Raw genomic sequence first — 17,986 nt, forward strand, 5'->3', positions numbered from 1 at the left:
ACGTCGCTTCAGCGTGGACTGCAGTGAGCGCGTGAACTGCACAGCACTTCTGCGTGCGGTGTGGCCGCACCGCAAAGCAACGCTGACAGAAATGCGGCCTTTGCTATTGAGAAACGCGTTGTTCTTTCATGCGAGCGAAAGAAACTGCAATCCACCATTCTCGATTTTTTGAAGTCCTAGGGTCAATTTGCGGAAATAAATTGTTTCAAGTCAAAGCTGCACTGTTTTCATTAATTTTCTGTGCTTTCCTCACTGTTGCGTTTTTCCCGGCTGTTACGTTTTTTTTTCCCGGTCCGGTGAAAAACGTATGAACGGGGTTCTACTGTATACTCGCCTAATGAATCACTTGCATAATGTACTCGCCCTCCACTTTTGTCGTCTAGAATTTACTTTTTTTAAGTCTTTAGCTTTTTGTAGGGGGTTTGTCAGTTTTCGCGCCATCCCCAATAACATAACATCGTTGCTTGTTTATTTTTTGAGGAGAGCTCATACCAGAGTGGTGGGTGGCAGAGTGCCAAGGCATTGCGTGCTCTAAGCTAAGGCTTAAACATTCGCCTTACACACTTGTAACCATCCTGTGTGTTTTTGTAATCTTGTGCAAAAACATGCATCTGACCTTCACGGCTGGCGCTCAGCATGTTCGCTTTATCTCATCGCGATTGGCCGGCACCATAGGCTACCACAAAACTGTCTGCTTGCGTCAAAGTGAACGACGCTAAACACCGGAGGCATGAACGCATCTCACCGTGTGCGTTTGTTGATGACGGAACGATGGAAAGGGGTACGATATGAGATTCTGACCCTTCCAAAAATCTGTTGAACTTTTTTTCCCCTGTAATGAACCCTACTTTCAAAGTGATGTCAACTTTTCTGGAAAAAAAGCAGGTTCATTATGCAAGTACATATATGGTATTGATGTGTATGCAAGTAATATTTACTTCAGCCCTTGCACATAAAGGCAGCAAACGTTTTTTTTATTCCTGTTACTCAACGCAACAGAAGAGTTTGAATGCAGAAGCGTGGTCCATATTATTCTGTCAGCGACTGTACATACTACCGAACATGGTTAGGTACAGGCAGGAGATGGCAGGTGGAAAATTCAACACACCCATTTAATGCGTAAACTGTGTTCAGTATATTAAGCTAAAATTATGTGTGTCAGTTAAAGAGACTCTGACAAGTCCAATCTATGCAATAATCCTTGACAGACATGTTTGATACATCGAAGTTTCATTGATGTATGTACGTAGTATTTGCAAATTTTAGCACATATACAATGCTTCTACAACAACTTCTGAGTATAACACATAAAACATCTGGAAAGTCCTTTTGCACAAACAATCACAACAGATAAACAGACTCGTACGTTTAGAAACTGCACACACATGGGGATGTGAAAGTAGCTACTCGGGTGACATAAGCGCTGCCCTGACACTCTCTCTCTCACTGACCCTTCATCTTGGCCTCGTGCTCCTTGAGCAGCTTCTCCTGGTTCTGGTTGGACAACTCGAGCTCCTCGTTGGCCTTGGTCATCCTGCTCAGTGGTGAGACAAGAAAGAAGCCGAGATCAGTGTGGCTCTCACTGTTCATCATCATCAGCCTGACTACACCCACTGCAGGGCAAAGGCCTCTCCCATGTCTCTCCAGTTGACCCTGTCCTTCGCCAGTTGCGGCCACCGTATCCCCGCAAATTTCTTAATCTCATCCGCCCACCTAACTTCCTGCCGCCCCCTGCTACGCTTGCCTTCTCTTGGAATCCGCTCCGTTACCCTTAAGGGCCAGCGGTTATCTTGCCTTCGCATTACATGCCCTGACCAAGCCCACTTCTTCCTCTTGATTTCGATTATGATGTCACTAATCCGCGTTTGTTCCCTCACCCGCCCTGCCCGCTTCCGATCTCTTAACGTTACACCTATCATTTTTCTTTCCATAGCTCGCTGCGTTGTCCTTAACTTAAGCTGAACCCGTTACCCTTTTTGAAATTCAGTACGCTGTCAAGCTCTCTTCAACCAGGTATGCCTGGGGCTCTAACATTGGGATCTGTAGAACCCTTGGCTTGTTTGTTTGTTTATTGGGGTTTAACGTCCCAAAGCAACTCAGGCTATGAGGGACGCCGTAGTGGAGGGCTCCAGAAATTTTCTTTAACATGCGCTGACATCGCACAGTACCCGGGCCTCCAGAATTTCGCCTTTATCGAAATTCAGCCGCCGCAGTCAAGATTGAACCTGCGTCTTCCGGGTCAGCAGCCGAGCGCCGTAACCCCTGAGCCACCGTGGCGGGCTGAACCCTTGGCTTGATTGCACCGCATTCTGGACTCCCCAAGCACCCTAAACTCTGCACATTTACCTATTCCCGTTCATTTTTGCCAACATTAAAAATTCTGGCACAACTGCTCGCAGCAAACTGTTTCACTATACATCATCATCATCAGCCTGACTACGCCCACTGCAGGGCAAAGGCCTCTCCCATGTCTCTCCAATTAACCCTGTCCCTCGCCAGTTGCGGCCACCGTATCCCCGCAAATTTCTAAATCTCATCTGCCCACCTAACTTTCTGCCGCCCCCTGCTACGGTTGCCTTCTCTTGGTATCCACTCTGTTACAGTTAAGGACCAGCGGTTATCTTGCCTTACTATATAGGCAGTCATTACTAACTGAATTTGAAAATATAGCGAGGAGACATTGCACTGTTTATTATTACTATGCCTCTGCATCCCTCTTTTTTATGTATGTCAGGCTGGAAGAGACAGGGCCAGAACACGCAAGATTCCTTACTAACTGCTGAAAGCCGTTACGCTCCTTGAGATTAGAAAGACTGAGGACCCCTGAAGTATATGATACACCTAGCACAAGAAATACGTCTTCTTCACAAACATGCATTTGGAATCAGCTGCAGGACATTCATCAGCCACTTGCTCACACTCGCATTACTCAGCAGTGACCCTTAAGTCACGTACTCACAGCGGCACCAACTGCCACTGTGCTAAATTTTTTCTTTTACCATGGGCCCCATTTTAAGACTTTTAAAGAATGCCTGTAGCCCAACATCCTCACACTTGCGAATGTGTAGAGTTTCTCAGAATTAAACAAAATTTAAGTCTCAGTTCCGTCGAGAATGCTGATTTCGGAACTGGGTACACCGATGAAGGTACAGCAGTCATTTTGGAATGCGCCCTTTTTGCAACATATGTTAGAAAAGTTTTGAAAGTTAGGAGTGCAATTACCACTGCATTGCTGCAGGGGTGATGCCGCTGTTCAAAAACAAACAAAGACAACAATAGTACACTTTGGTGCAGGCTAGGTCTGACGAGGATGTAACAAAAAGAATAGAAGCGAGAGTTTTGCACAGCATTGCATTGAACTCATTCTACTGACTGGTAAGTAGACCCAGCTGACCTGGGTTCAAATTCGAGCACCAGAAAGGCAGCATTTTGTTTGTTTTTCTATGCCAAGTAGGACACAACCTCCTATAATTATTTTTATTTATTTATAATACCCTTCAAGACCCACTACAGTGTATTACTTAAGTGAGAGAAATATTGATGCACTGACAATAAGCACATCAAAGAAAGAGACATGTCTGTAAGAAGATCCAGCAGCACAAAATGCAACAAACTCAGGGAATGACACTAACCTGAAGCATTGAGCAATTAAAAAACTCGCATCCAGTCTATGAGCCCACGTTGCATCAGTAAGGCACAGTCATGATGTACCACATGTGTCGCACAATCTGAGCGCTGAAAAATGACTTTGGCTTGCGCAGGAACGTGCCACTCTTTTGGGGAGCTATACCGTATGAACGCGTGTAAGGGCCGCACCCGTGTATGGGCCGCACCCCGTTTTCCCGAAGGCAATGTTTAAAAAAAAATAATAAATCCGTGTAAGGGCCGCACCCGAACTTTCCATGACCCAGGCGGGAATAGCCTTCTAAATGCACGCGCCGTGGCCTCCGCGATCGGCTCCGGCTGCGAACAACGGTGCGCTCGATCGCGGAGCGCTCGATCGCGGAGGCCAAGCACGCGCACAAGAGCTTCCAAAAACCGTCCATGGATGGCGCCCGAGGCCGCAGCCATCATCATCGTCAATTTTTTTTTCTAAATCACGTGTATGGGCCGCACCCCGAAAATTGGCTGCCGAATCTGGAAAAAAAAGTGCGGCCCTTACACGCGTTTATACGGTAATTAGGGCAGCTAGCAGTCAGTTCTTTCTGGCAGCCACTGTTTTGAAAGCAGTCGAAGGCATGAAAAAAATGGCCGCTGGTTTAGCATTGCTAAGCATGAAATAATGTGCACAAGCATGCACAGGCTGCACTATTTACATCAAAGCGTGATTGAGGTGTCCACTGGCCCAGGGAGCCAGTTATGCACCTTTCCTCAGAACCAAGGGAGTCTAAACCTTTCCCTCCATTTGAGAAGAGAAAAGGCATAGAACTGCCTCAATGTGTAGGTGAATGCCACCCCTTACTCTCAGCGTGCTTGAGGTGTCCACTGACCCAGGGAGCCAGTTATGCACCATTCCTTTCCTCAGAACCAAGGGAGTCTAAACCTTTCCCTCGATTGGAGAAAAGAAAAGGCATAGAACTGCCTCAATGTGTAGGTGGTATCCACCCCCTACTCCAAGCGTGATTGAAGTGTCCACTGACCCAGGGAGCCAGTTATGCACCATTCCTTTCCTCAGAACCAAGGGAGTCTAAAACCTGCCCCTGGATTTGAGGAGAAAAAAGACATAACTGCCCCTATTAGTAGGTGGATGACACCACCTACTCACAGTGTGATTGAGGTGTCCACTGACCCAGTTACACTTGCTGCTCAGAGACTTCACACAGAGGGACACTGCTGAAACCAAGGCAGTGAGGCTAGAAGTGCTTTTGCACTAAAAATAACAAATGATGGCCGTACGCTTCAAGCTTGAGCTTCATCGACTCTCCATGCTTCTGCAGCATGGCAATCATCTCGGCCTGCGACCTGATCTCCTGCTGCGCCGACTCCAGGCTCTTGAGGGCCACCTCCAGCCTGCGGGAAGAGCAGCAGAGATCCAGTATAAACAGTTGTGCATCCAGCACAAAGAGGAAGAAAAATGCAATAAATATATACGTCTGATATTTATACAGAACTGCACTTGATTATGGAGGCTACTGGCAAAGCTTGGGGCAAATTGAGGAGAGTGCGAGGATCAAAGGCAAGAAAAATAACTGGCCTCATGCAAAGGCAAGAACGAGCGTTATGAATGAGAAGAAATCCTGACGTACAGTACTACCGATGACAGTAATTACAACTTCAACTACCCTTAACATGCCATATTTACGGACAGCTGTCATATTCCGACACTATGATGTGAAAATGAACATTATACATACTTACAGATATCGGAACATCTACTGATTTTATTCCTAGAGCAAGAGAAGTATTACTAAGGCAAAACAGTGTAACCTTGAGGGACTGTTGAAGTCAAAGTCTTGTTCTGTATGTTTGTCGTCATACAGTACGTGGTGGTCTACTGCCAACACTTTTAATCCCGGGCCTAAACTTCCGCCATTTTGAAAGATAGTTTAGGCTGATTTGGGGAACTTTTCTAACCATTAATAAACTGAACTGAATTAATCTGGGCAGGGCAGGCGATGCATAGAAGAGGTAACCAGTGGCCTACTAGAAAAACCGATTAGATACCAAGGCAAAGAAAACAACTACATATTAGCACAGGTCCAGGCAGAGATCAGACTCTGCAGATTACAGCAGTGAAAATGCATTTGCATAGCATCTATGATTACAGGCGTGAAAAAAGAAAACACAAGGCAGAAAGACTGAATGAAGCGCCAAGCGAAGCAAAGTTACGCGAAGTTACCAACTTGCTCAGTAAGGCGTTCATTTGCATAGCAATAGACTTAAATCAATTTGGCCCATAAAACAAGCTGTATATGACGTGCTTTAGGTGGCTACAAAATATTGTGTACACTGAGTCCTAAGCCAAAGTTTGATTCAGTGAAACCCCAATTTCATGAAACTCCATGCATATTGAAGAAGAAAATCATGACTTCCCCACAGGTGGTCAAAAAGGATAACATTTTGATATAACAAAACAGGTAGCGACTCCCTTGAATCTGTCTTCATTGAGCTTTAGCTGTACACTTGTCAGCATAATGTGGTGTCTCTGTTATCAGCACCTGCATGAGCAGCTGCCTATCACATTACTGTGAAACGATGTTTATTTGTCCTTTGGTTATGTCCTTAGTTTTTCACTGGCATGTAGCGTTATCATATTTCTTGTAAGGTGAACAGCAAATAGATTTCCGTACGAAGATTGTAATCACACACACCTGTTCCCGCGGCATTCAAGACTTCTCTACTTTCGGCAACTAATCTCAGAAGTTCACTGTCGTCTTTAAACTCAGCACGGCCGATAGTGGCCGCAATATGATTTTAGATGCCTTCCAAGCGCATCTGCTGTCATCTCCACCATCCCAATTGTTTCTATGGACACAAGCTTGCCCAATACGCAGTTTAATGTGTCTTTTTCTCCTATCCCCATCTTCATTCAAAGCTGACAATCCAGCCACATGGGAAATTGTTAAGGCCACAAAGAATTTGAAATAGCATACTGCTACAGAGGAAGTGCTCATCTAACACAAAATGCATGACCCAAAGTCTTGCTGAACACTGGGGGAACGAGACTTCCATTTTTTTTTCCCAGCTGCTGAAAACTACTCTGCAAGCATGTCACAAGAATGTTGACGTGAACATGAGTAAACATGAGTGCGAGCGCGAGCTCATGGATGCGAGTGCAAGTGGACGTGACCACTCAGAGTGAGCCACATCTCGTGGTGCCGAGGTGTGGCGAGATATCACCTCTTGGCTTTGACATCGAGGTCGTTGTTCCTCTGCTCCAGCTCCTCCACATGCGCCTTCAGGGCCTTGACCTTTGTCCGCGAGGCCTTCAAGCTCTGCACCGTCTCTTCGTTGCGCTTCTCCACCTGGGAAACGACGATGAAGAAGAGCTCGGCCTTCAGCGCAAAAGCCGCAGCTGGCTTGACCACAAAACAGCTCACTGATAACATCCTAATGTGAAACAAAACTATAAGAGATAACAAGAGAGTCTTTTCCAAACTCATTTGTTTACTAGAGTTTAGAGTGCCATTTTCACACAATTAGCAGCTGCTGAGAAGCGATGAATTCTGTCGCGCTTCAAGTCCTGGTTGAAAAGCAGTTGAAAAGCTACAGCAACTCAGAGGTGTTACTGAGCAGCACAGACACAAGCAATTTTCAGAAAGTCTACCCAAACTTGTATTTGTATCAACAGCCAACAAACAATGAAAATGTGTTATTAGTACCGCACAGGCTGACACGATATGCAATTAGTACTATTCAGGAAATAAGCCAGGAATGTGATGTACATCACATTCCACAGACCAGGAGAAGCGAGATATACTAGAAGCCTTTCTTATATATGTGGAAAGGCATTCGTGCGTGAGTAAACCAAGCATTCATCTTCCTGCCAAAGAATTGAAGCTCTTGTACCCAGAGGTGCCGTCGTGCATGCAGTTTGTTTGTTGACACTTTTTAGCAAGTGATTGTTGCCTATATAAATGCATGATCTTCTGAGAACAAAAGTCAGTTCACGTCTACCGTTTGTGCTGTCTTCTCTCCATTCATCCCTGTTAATTAGTGCTACTACTACGTCCTAAGCACTTTCGTTTGGGCGAGTTGGTTCATAACAGCAATTAAAGGAATAAAATTCCACAGAGGGATTTAAGAAGAAAACGAAAGAGACGCAAGGACAGGACGCTCTGTCCTGTTCTCACGCCTTTTTCGTTTTTTTTCTTCAATCCCTTTGAGCAATTTTATTCCTTTAGTTACTATGTCCTCTCTATCTAAGCACCAATTAGTGCACCTTCCTGCCTTATGACTTTCTTTACTTGTTTACTATAAGAAGGTTCGACTGATGTTCGAGTGAAAACAGCACACACATAGTCCTACAACCCTGCAACCGGGCCAAATTTTAGACAAAAGCACAAAGTTTAGTTTATGGGGGTTTAACGTCCCGAAGCGACTCAGGCTATGAGGGACGCCGTAGTGAAGAAATCCAGAAGTTTCGACCACCTGGGGTTCTTCAACGTGCACTGACATCGCACAGCACACGGGCCTCTAGAATTTCGCCTTCATCAAAATTGGGCCGCCGCGGCCGGGATCGAACCAGTGTCTTTTGGGTCAGCAGCCGAGCATCGTAACCACTGAGCCACCATGGCGGAAAAGCACAAAGCGTTCCAGCGCTGAAGAAAAGTTGCAGACTTGCCTCATCCATCTTCTCCTGAGAGTTCTCGATGCGCCGTTCAGACGCCCTAAGCAGGCTGCGGAGCTCTTCGACCTGGAAGCATTGGAGACAAAATGCATTATCTGAAGCAGGCCCCTTCTTTTAACTTCCACTGTGGTTCAAGACCTTCTTAAAGGGACCCTGAAATGATTTCGATAGTTAGATTTTAACCCAAGAGTCTTGCTGAGGTGGTCTTGGTGAGTGTTCCAGTCAAATTAAAAATCCATATGCGAACCCTTAATTTACAAACAATTTTTCAATACTGCTGCTCTCATCTTACTAGCCACCCCTGCCCCGATGATGTCAGTGAGCAATCTGGGTGAGCTTTCTCATTGGGCATGTCCATGTGACGTGGGCACGGCATAATCCCAGGGGTGGCAAGAAAAATAGGGTGATATCATCAAGTGGCTCTGGGAGCACACACCAGAGCGCTGCAATTTCAGACAATCATATCCTTCCTCTCATATCTCCCACTGTCTGACCTCAATGTTGGGCCAGTATTCCCGACCACATGCCTACCAAAAATGGCAGCAACTGTTCCTCACACAGCGTTCCAGGTGCTGTGATAAGATTCCTCTTTGCATACAGCTTACATGTTCTAGTTAAGCTGGAGGCTAGCTTGGAACAGGGACTCAAATAAACAACATACACACATTCAATTGTATGCCTTCCAAGACTACCTCTTCCCTTGAGGGCTGTCCACGTGTCCACCAAAAAATGAGAGTTACTGTGCCCCTTCCTTTCCTCAAAAAGCAATTCTTTTTAAAATCATGATGCAGCTGTCCTATACAGTTCTGTTTCTTGTTCCATATAGCATGTTTCTCAGTCAGGCTGGAGGCTACTCACAACAGTTACTCAAACCAAGTGTCGAAGTGTTTCAGACTTTTGTGGATTCAGCGTTTGTGGAATCAGCATTCGGAGGTGTGTCTCCATTTCAGTTTTCAGAGCACAGCCTGTGCTGAGGTTGAACGCTCATGATGACACACGAATGCCTTCACTAAGCAGCCTTAAGTGCCCTCTGAATTTTTATTTCCTGGCGTGCGCATCTATGAACTAAATAGGGAGAGGAGGAGGTGCATTTAAGGGAGGACACTGGTCTTTGAGACCAAAAAATGACCAAAAAATCGATTTTTGAAAAGTTAGATTTGTGGAATCTCCAGCTATTATTTTCCAACTGTACCAATTTTTTCCTTCAAGGAATCAGCATTTTGACCATAATATTAAATTAAGATCATCGTGTGGGCTGAATTTATGCAGGAGCAGACAATTTAATGGCATGAAAATTTTGGACATCTGGCTGTCTTAGTATGTCAATATCTGAACATCTAGGACAGATCCAAGATGTCATATTGCTAGCTAAGGGAAGCTGAAGGCACAAGGCGTGCAATAATTGAAGCAGATTTGTTCAATCGCACTTCAGAAAGTTATAATTTTGCAAAGTTTATCGATGCATTACATCCATGCCTTGAATATTGATATTCGAAGTGCTGTAAAATTACTAATAAGGGTAAAATGGAAAAATGGTTTTGCTTATTCCACTCTTTACTCACCATACTATGTAGCCATGGATTAAAAAAGATTTTTTATTGAGCAGTTTTTTTTTCCACCCATGTACCAATGAATGACAAATTAAAAATAATTATCTTGGGAACCAACTAATTTATGAGAAAGGTAATTTCATTGTTGAAATCAGTATGAAAAACTGAGCAAGGTGGTACAGTTTCACTAGGACTGGACTAAAAATAAGGAAAATAGGTCTAAGGCCAGTGTCCCCCCTTAATTGGTTTATGGTTTATTGGCGTTTAACGTCCCAAAGCGACTCAGGCTATGGGGGACGCCATAGTGAAGGGCTCCACCTCGTTCGACCACCTGGGGTTCTTTAACGTGCACTGACATCGCACAGTACACGGGCCTCTAGAATTTCACCTTCATCGAAATTCAGCCGCCGCAGCCGGGATCGAACTCGCGTCTTTCGGGTCAGCAGCCGAGCACCGTAACCACCAAGCCACCGCGGCGACCCCCCCTTAATTGCCAATATATTGGGCCTTAACAAAGCTAGCTTTAAAATTCTTGCGGCATGATAACCAGTGATGAAATACCAATCACTCGTGTGAGTTTCCCAACCACAGTAATTATCATTTCATAGTTCCTTTAAAAGCAAGTTGCTTCTTCAGTGTGCACTTAGAAGAAAAAGGAGTACAAAGAATCAAGAGAGTCCAGCGATAAGAAAGCAAGAAATTTGTCACACCCTGATGATACCAGAAAAGATGGTTAGCTACTCTGAGTGGCACTTTTTATAGTATCTATAATGCGATTCAAATTCAAATTGACCAGTCCACTGTTTGACCAGTATATAATTGACCAGTCTACAACTGACCAAAACTGACCAGTCCACAAGCTAATATGTGACCGGCAGCAGTTTTTACAGTTTAACTGCTCACAAAAGTATGAAACAAAGCCAAGAAGAAACACTGGCTGGACTGGCAAACATGCACTTACCAAGGGCAACGATGCAATTCCGTGTCATTCAAGAATGTCATCAAGCGAACGCTTAGGGCACGTACACCACACTTTGATCAAGGCCTAAGCTAACGACCGACACGAGAATGCGGACCAACCTCAGCTTCGTTCTTGGCCTCGATGCACCGGTACTTTGTGACCAGGCGGTCGGACTGCTGCAGGGCTGCCGTCTTCGCCTCGAGCAGTTGCAGGAGCTCTTCTTCACGTGCCTTGTAAAAAAAATTAATAAAAAAGTGATTATACCTGTGACACTAATGCAGACAATGAGTGCTAGCTACGGAGGCAACCACATTTCAACCCCTTCTGATTCACCATCGATACCACTCATGCAGGCTGCTCCAGACTTCCTCCCAAGTACGGCTGCCTGGCCCTGTGTACCATTATACTTCCCAAGCAGCTCAACTAATTAACTAATTGGCCCATTATTGGAAATGGATGGCTTCACTGTGGTCCTATGTACGACCGGCATTTGCCAATACATTTCCTATATTGGGCCAATTAATTGTGCTGCTGGGATTGTCGATGGTGCAACCCATTCGACAGGGGGCTCCTACTTTCCGCCATATGGTGGTCGCCATCTCAAAGTGCAGGGCGCTTGGTGTCAGTATGTGGCTCCCTGCTGAGTCACCGGTCATTCCGAAGAGAGTCGCGGCTTTTATGGGCCTTCCTTTGGCGAGAGTGCCAGGACCATTTCGCGGCTTTTGTTCCCACTTCTTTGCCACTTAAAGCGCTTTTCCTTTCCCTTCACAGTCTAGCATTGGCATTTGTGCGCCGTTCCTTTATACCTGTTTTCTTTACAACAGTGGTGCGGCAGAGAAAGCGTGGGAGTCACCGCCTCTCGTGTTCGCCGCAGACACTTCCCGGCTACAAAAACTACTACGCCTTTCCAGGGAACCTTCGCCCTAAGAGCTTGAAAGCAAACGGACGATGAAACTTGGCCAATAACAGGCCGATAGCTCAGAAACAAACAAAAAGAAAATGTAATGGGCACTCACGCAATGAGACACTAGTTTTCACAACTCCATTTAAGGAGGACATTTATGTGCAAGAGCTTTAACGGGTCACAATGAACACACAACTCAAGACAGTAATCCTGTGACCTTGCTCTGCGATGACATTTTATGCAGACGACGACGACGACGCGATCTCAAGAGAGGGGTGTTTTGTACAGGGTCTGTTCTGAAAGTAGTAGGACTGGTTTTTTCCTGGGCGAACGGGCGGATGAGAGGTGGTCTGCGTGTGCAGAATCGTTGAAGGGGGATATTGGGAATGCTGGGGAAAATCGGCAGTTGGCTCTCGGCCGTTGAAGAGAGGAGGTCGCTTGTACTGTGAACCCGTGTCGAAGCGTCTCGTCATGCAGAATCGTCGAGCGTTTACTGGATCAGCGATACGCGATCAAATTTTGAGTAAATCTTGGTAAAACGGGCAAAAGGACTCACAACATGATTAAGGAGGCCTACGGTGACGCTTCCATGGGTAGATCAGGTGTTTTTTGAGCGGCACAAGCTTTTCCAAGAAGGTAAGGAAAGAGTGGAGGAAGACGACCGCTTCAGACGCCCTTCGACCAGCAAGACCAACGAAGATGTGTAGCGAGGGAAACATTTACTTAACATTGATTGTAGAATGAGTAGCAGAATGATTGCTGATGACTTGAGCATTCCTCAAACCCAAGTTTTTGAGATCGCGACAAAAAACTTATTCGTGAGGAAAGCGTGCGCGAAGTTGGTGCCGGGAGTGTTGTCAGAGGAGGAAATGGCCAACCGGTAGGATCTTCTTCATCATGTGAATGAGGACCCCGATTTTTTGCCCAGCACAAGGTGGCAACGCTGCCTCAGGCCCCCTACAGCCTCGACTTGGCCCCGCCAGACTTTTTTCTATTCCCGAGAATAAAATCGACGCTCGAGGGGAAACCTCACAGATCGGTAGAGGTGGTTCAACCGGCCGTGACGAGGGAGCTAAACAGTATTCCGGTCCAGGCGTTCCTGGAGGCGTACGAAAACTGTAAAACTCATTGGCAGCAGCGTGTAGGTGCGGAAGGGTGCTACCTTGAAAAATTGTAATCGTTTGTACTATTCTCTTGAATAAATTTTGTTTAAAAAAATGAGTCCTACTACTTTCAGAACAGACCATGTATAACAACTTATGTTGAAAAAAAAAATAACTATTCACTGGCGAAACTATACCATCAAGAGAGATTGAAGAAATAGATAGAGGAAACACAGCGTGGTTCGAATGAGGAAGTTACTGGGAAAGGCACAGTAATTGCGTCACTCCGGGCGGACATGTTAACTGTCAGTGATGGTGGAGATTCTGATTTTAATGGCATAAGAGTTGCTTGAAAGCCCCGATAGTTAAATAGCTTGGGCTGCACGCGGTGCATTTCTCAAAGCATTTCATCCCAATGACTGAAATTCAAAAACTCTGGGGAGAATTTTGTAACCATAGGAGAGCTGGAAAAGCACCCCTTGGCACAGGACATGTGAAACTATGCCATGAAAAAATGGTATAAAGGTATTGAAAATGGCGGCACTGATAAGGGTTGTTGTACAATGCACACCACCTGTGGTAAACACGAGGAGCTCACCTTAAGCTTAGAGATCTTGTTCTCGTAAACAGCCAAGATCTCTGACTGCTTCAGTTCACCCATCTGTAAAAATGAAAAGGGGGACACAAATACTCAGTCACTCCTGTGGTTCACTGATTTCATCACGTGACAGTCATCGGTGAATTGCCAAAATGGTACATTATACAAGAGCCACAATGTTCAATTTCAAGTAGGCCTATGCGTAAGGGCAGTACAGATCACAGTTGGCCATTACTAGTTTCACCACCAATGCAAGCCTCACAAGCGGTTTGTACATGAACTGACATGAGGATTTCTTACAAGTCATGCTTGAATGCCTAACACTAACCACTGCAAAAACAACTACGAGTGTATGCATTCACTTTGCCTTACTGATATTTCTCTCAAAGTTGAGCAAACACACAAACAGGCCTGACTTGGTTAAAGCTAGGTAACAGTAGTTGCGACTCCCAAAAAACATCCCCGAGCACCCCAATAGACACTGAAACTCCCCTAGACATCCTGGGGATATCCAAGACATCCTGCGGACATCCAATGAAGTTTCAGTGCCCATTGGGACTTGAAGTGCAATGAAAAGATGCAAGAAGCAGCACCTCGAAGCTCTGCTCCAGCTTGCGTGAGATCCGTTCGATGCTGTTTTCGACGGAGAGGCGCCGGTTGTGCCCGTTGAGAATTGTAATGCTTGAACGCGGCACAGGCCCGCTAAGGCGCACGGGCGTCGAAGGGCCCTCCAGCTTCCGCGGAGACTCCAGGGCCTTCCTCTTGCGGTTCACAGAGACCAGGGACTCCACAAACCTGCAGACGTCGTGTGTGAGCACTCATCAACAGCTCCAAAGGCAGCCATTGGAGTGCCCGAGCTTCACACCAATCCTGTCCTTACATCTTTGCCCCACTTCGTTCTACTTCAAAAATTGAGCTAAACATGAACCAAACAAGACTACCATAGTTCATCACATGTTCGCAGTTTACTATGTGCTTGATGGGCTGAGTTACTACATCGACTGACCTACCAAACTAATTCAGCAAAGCTAAGTTTGGCCTAGTGGAAACTTGGTGCAGATTCTTCATATTGATAGGAAACAACTCGAACTGGACGAAACAAGAAGCAACAAGCGACCAAGTTCGATCCCGGCCACGGCAGTCGTCGAATTTTGATAGATCCGAAATTCTAGAGGCCCGAGACAGCCTGCCTCTGCCATACCAAGTCACAACAATGGTCACTCTAAAGTCGTTACTTTTTTCCCTCACCGTTTGCCTTCAGTGAAGGGTGCGTGGTCATTTTTAGCGAACAGTAGAGTCAACGGAAGGACACTCAAGTTTGTTTCCTATTGCTATTGCATGCTGCTGCGTTTTCAGCCATCAATTCCTAATATGTCGCTTAATTGATAGTTTTAATTAAGAGCGTGCGAATATTCGAAGTCTTGAATGCAAATTGAATATTTTTGTTATTCGGTTCACGCTCGATTTGAGAAGTTTGATACAAAAAAAAGAGATGAGGGCACAAATGTTGAAGAAAAGATTAAAGACTAGCAGGCAGGTTCATGCTCTAATTATAAGTTAGATATTCTACACTTACAGTCTCTTAACACATCTGAAAACAGGTTCTCACTATGGGTGAAGCAGGCCAGTACTGCAACCACAGAAGGAATAAACCAAAACACAAGCACCTGTCGCTCCCAGTCCAAGAAAACTGAGCACGAGAACCAAACATAAAAACTTAGCGTGCAAACTGAACACGACGAAAAACAATAAATGGACGTGCAAACTGAACACAATGAAAAACAATGCATCAAAAATGGACCTGGTTTCATCATGTTTTGGTATCAGTACTACGTTCTCGTATCACCAATTAGCCCACCTTGTATCACCAACTAGCCCAGCTACGCGCCGCCGCGGTGGCTCAGTGGTTATGGCGCTCGGCTGCTGACCCGAAAGACGCGGGTTCGATCCCGGCCACAGCGGTCGAATTTCGATGGAGGTGAAATTCTAGAGGCCCGTGTACTGTGCAATGTCGGTGCGCGTTAAAGAACCCCAGGTGGTCGAAATTTCCGGAGCCCTTCACTACGGCTTCCCTCATAGCCCGAGTTGCTTTGGGACGTAAACCCCATTAACCATTAACCAAACTAGTCCAGCTACAGACTTTTGCAAAAACTTACAGTGGAAAACTGAGCCAACACCTTAAGCAGAAAAACAAAATCATTCCTGCACAGATCCGTTTTGCCACTCCGAGGAATTGAAAAATAATCTGACAATGGTCGCAAGTTCTGCCGCACGAGGACTCACTTTTCCCGACTGAAGTCTTGCTGGAAGTTGGCCATGATGGTCAGGTTGAAGGCAGGCATGACGACATTCTCCTTCGTTAAGCACAAGGCTACCGACAAGTAATTGGCAGTTGACGGCTCCTGAAATGTGCACCCCGAAGGAAAAAAATGTTACTTATCCCTCGAATAACACTGCACACACTAGAACTGACCTCGTAAGTATTTAAGCAGACATTGCAGTTCAGGCTTGAATTCTACAACAACAAAAACCAGTTTGATAACAACAAATCTCTTCCTTGGAAACCGTGGAACTTTTTTGACACTGCTGAAATGAGCCTCCATTTTAATTTCATTACCATTCTGATGCTACCTAAGCTAAAACAAAACTAGATATAAACAATACACATATGCAGGTTCCTGATAACTCTAGAGTAATGAGAGAGCCACAAGCGATCTCAAAAAAAAAAAAAAGCGGTTCCAACAAACACTGCCAATCGAGAGAAAAAAGTTCAAGCAGCTTAAGCCACATAATGCCTGCAAGAAAACTACCCGCCTTTTTTAGTGCCTCGATAGAACCACATGATCAAGAATAAGCTATGCATGAAATCATTACAGTACCAAGTCAGGGCTCAGCTCTGGTAATAAAGTACCACATGTCTTGAGGCTAATTTCACAAAGCCACAGATACCATAACATTATTGCCATTGTTCTTATTTTCAGCTTTCACTAGGCATCAGTTCCTATTCATTTCCATTATTGCTATCTCATGCTTTCCTTTTATTCAGTATAGCAGCAATACTTCAAATATGAGTACTAGCCTTGTGCCTCTTTCACTATGCAAGGAAAACCCCAGAACAGGATAGCTACACGCCTACATTTATAACATAAAAGCCAGCAAAGCATACAAGCATCTGATTAACACAACGCTTGCCACAGTTTTGCAATGTCTAACCCTCTTCTGTGCGTGCATTGGTAAGGCTTCAGATTTTTTACTCAAAGAAATGGATGAGCACACGCTAGCTTCCAGGCCTCAATGGAATAAGAGAAGGAAGGCAGGGAGGGAGGGATCATAGAAATAAATGCACAAATATAAATTTAGTTACACCGGTGAAAACCAGGAAGAGTTAGACACTGCACGACATCCAGCATCAATGTCCAACAATAATTGTGCCTGTACAGTAAAACCTCATTAATACGTACCCGCTTACCAAGTAGTTGCGGTTAAAATGTAGTTGTGTGAGTTCCCCGGCGTAGCCACCATTGAAACCAATGTATTGGCTGACCGCTTAAAACATAGTAGCCCATGAACTGCCTACCGCTTAATGCGTACTTGCCGTCGCGGTTTGGCTGGCGCCATGCTATTACGCAAAACGTTTTCCGCCTTTCCAAAGAGCATTGTCAACGTGCAAACCGCTGGCCATTCAACACTGCGGCCATTTCGGCCATGTCCCGACGAGCGCGGCGATGTCCATGTCAATGGGGAGCCCGAGAAGCGTCGGCCGCTTCTGCGTTCTTGCGCGCGAATGCATCGTCGCCAGCCCTATCGCAGTAACCATCACCGTCACCCCCCCACTCTACCCATGTCATGTGATCTCGCTACACCTCGAGGAAACCTCGCTGCGCGCGTGACGTGTTGTGGATGTGTTGCAGTTAGGCGAAGCGCGTCTTTGTTCCGTGTGCACGCGAACGGTGGGCACCATGCCGAAGCATACGCGACCGAAGTATCGCGTGCTAACAGTTAAGGAGAAGTTGGACATTATTCGTTCAATTGAAAATGGAACTACGAAAAGTGCACAAGCGCGTGCGTGGGACTTGCCGTTAACAACGGTCTGCGGCATTTGGAATGCTCGGGAGAAGTTGAAAAGCGGGGCCCTATCGAATATGAAGAGGTGCCGCTTGAGGGGATCAGCTTTTCCGGAAGTGGAAGAAGCTTTAGTGCTGTGGTTGAAAAAAGCAAGGTCAGAAAACCTGCCTGTCACCGGACCTCTCCTCGCCGAAAAAGCGGAAGTGTTTGCGGCCCAGCTCAACTGCAAAGACTTTTCGTGCAGTAACGGTTGGTTGGCCCGTTTTAAAGCACGCTACAGCATAAGTTCGAGGGTGGTGTGCGGAGAGGCAGCACACGCGGACAAAGAGGGTGCCGAAGAATGGCAGAATGGGTTAGAACTGCTTCGCGCGCGCAAAATTCATAGTAAGCGCAAGCGATTCCGAAGTCTGCGATCCCGCCGATGACTGCGACACCCTACTAACGGAGGTGTTGGAACGACAGGGTGGTGCGGAGGCTGTGAATTTCGAAATGTTCTGTGAGGTCGACAGCGACGT

The 17,986-nt window shown here is 45.8% G+C and overlaps 1 protein-coding gene across 1 annotated transcript in view; it reads right to left on the reverse strand.

Moving 5' to 3' along the window:
- The window catches only part of LOC149329270 (protein CIP2A homolog), a 50,653-nt gene that overhangs the window by 8,501 nt on the left and 24,166 nt on the right, over positions 1-17,986 (reverse strand). Inside the window, exons 12-19 of the mRNA XM_089560181.1 lie at positions 15,690-15,808; positions 14,000-14,201; positions 13,407-13,469; positions 10,921-11,031; positions 8,285-8,356; positions 6,841-6,965; positions 4,897-5,010; positions 1,452-1,534 (exon numbers count right to left, since the gene is read on the reverse strand). Coding sequence (XP_089416307.1) covers positions 1,452-1,534; positions 4,897-5,010; positions 6,841-6,965; positions 8,285-8,356; positions 10,921-11,031; positions 13,407-13,469; positions 14,000-14,201; positions 15,690-15,808 — 889 coding nt within the window. The remainder of the gene's footprint in view (positions 1-1,451; positions 1,535-4,896; positions 5,011-6,840; positions 6,966-8,284; positions 8,357-10,920; positions 11,032-13,406; positions 13,470-13,999; positions 14,202-15,689; positions 15,809-17,986) is intronic.

Source organism: Amblyomma mixtum, chromosome 9, assembly GCF_055824585.1.
Source record: "Amblyomma mixtum isolate Tamu chromosome 9, ASM5582458v1, whole genome shotgun sequence".
Classification (NCBI taxonomy): Eukaryota; Metazoa; Arthropoda; class Arachnida; order Ixodida; family Ixodidae; genus Amblyomma; species Amblyomma mixtum.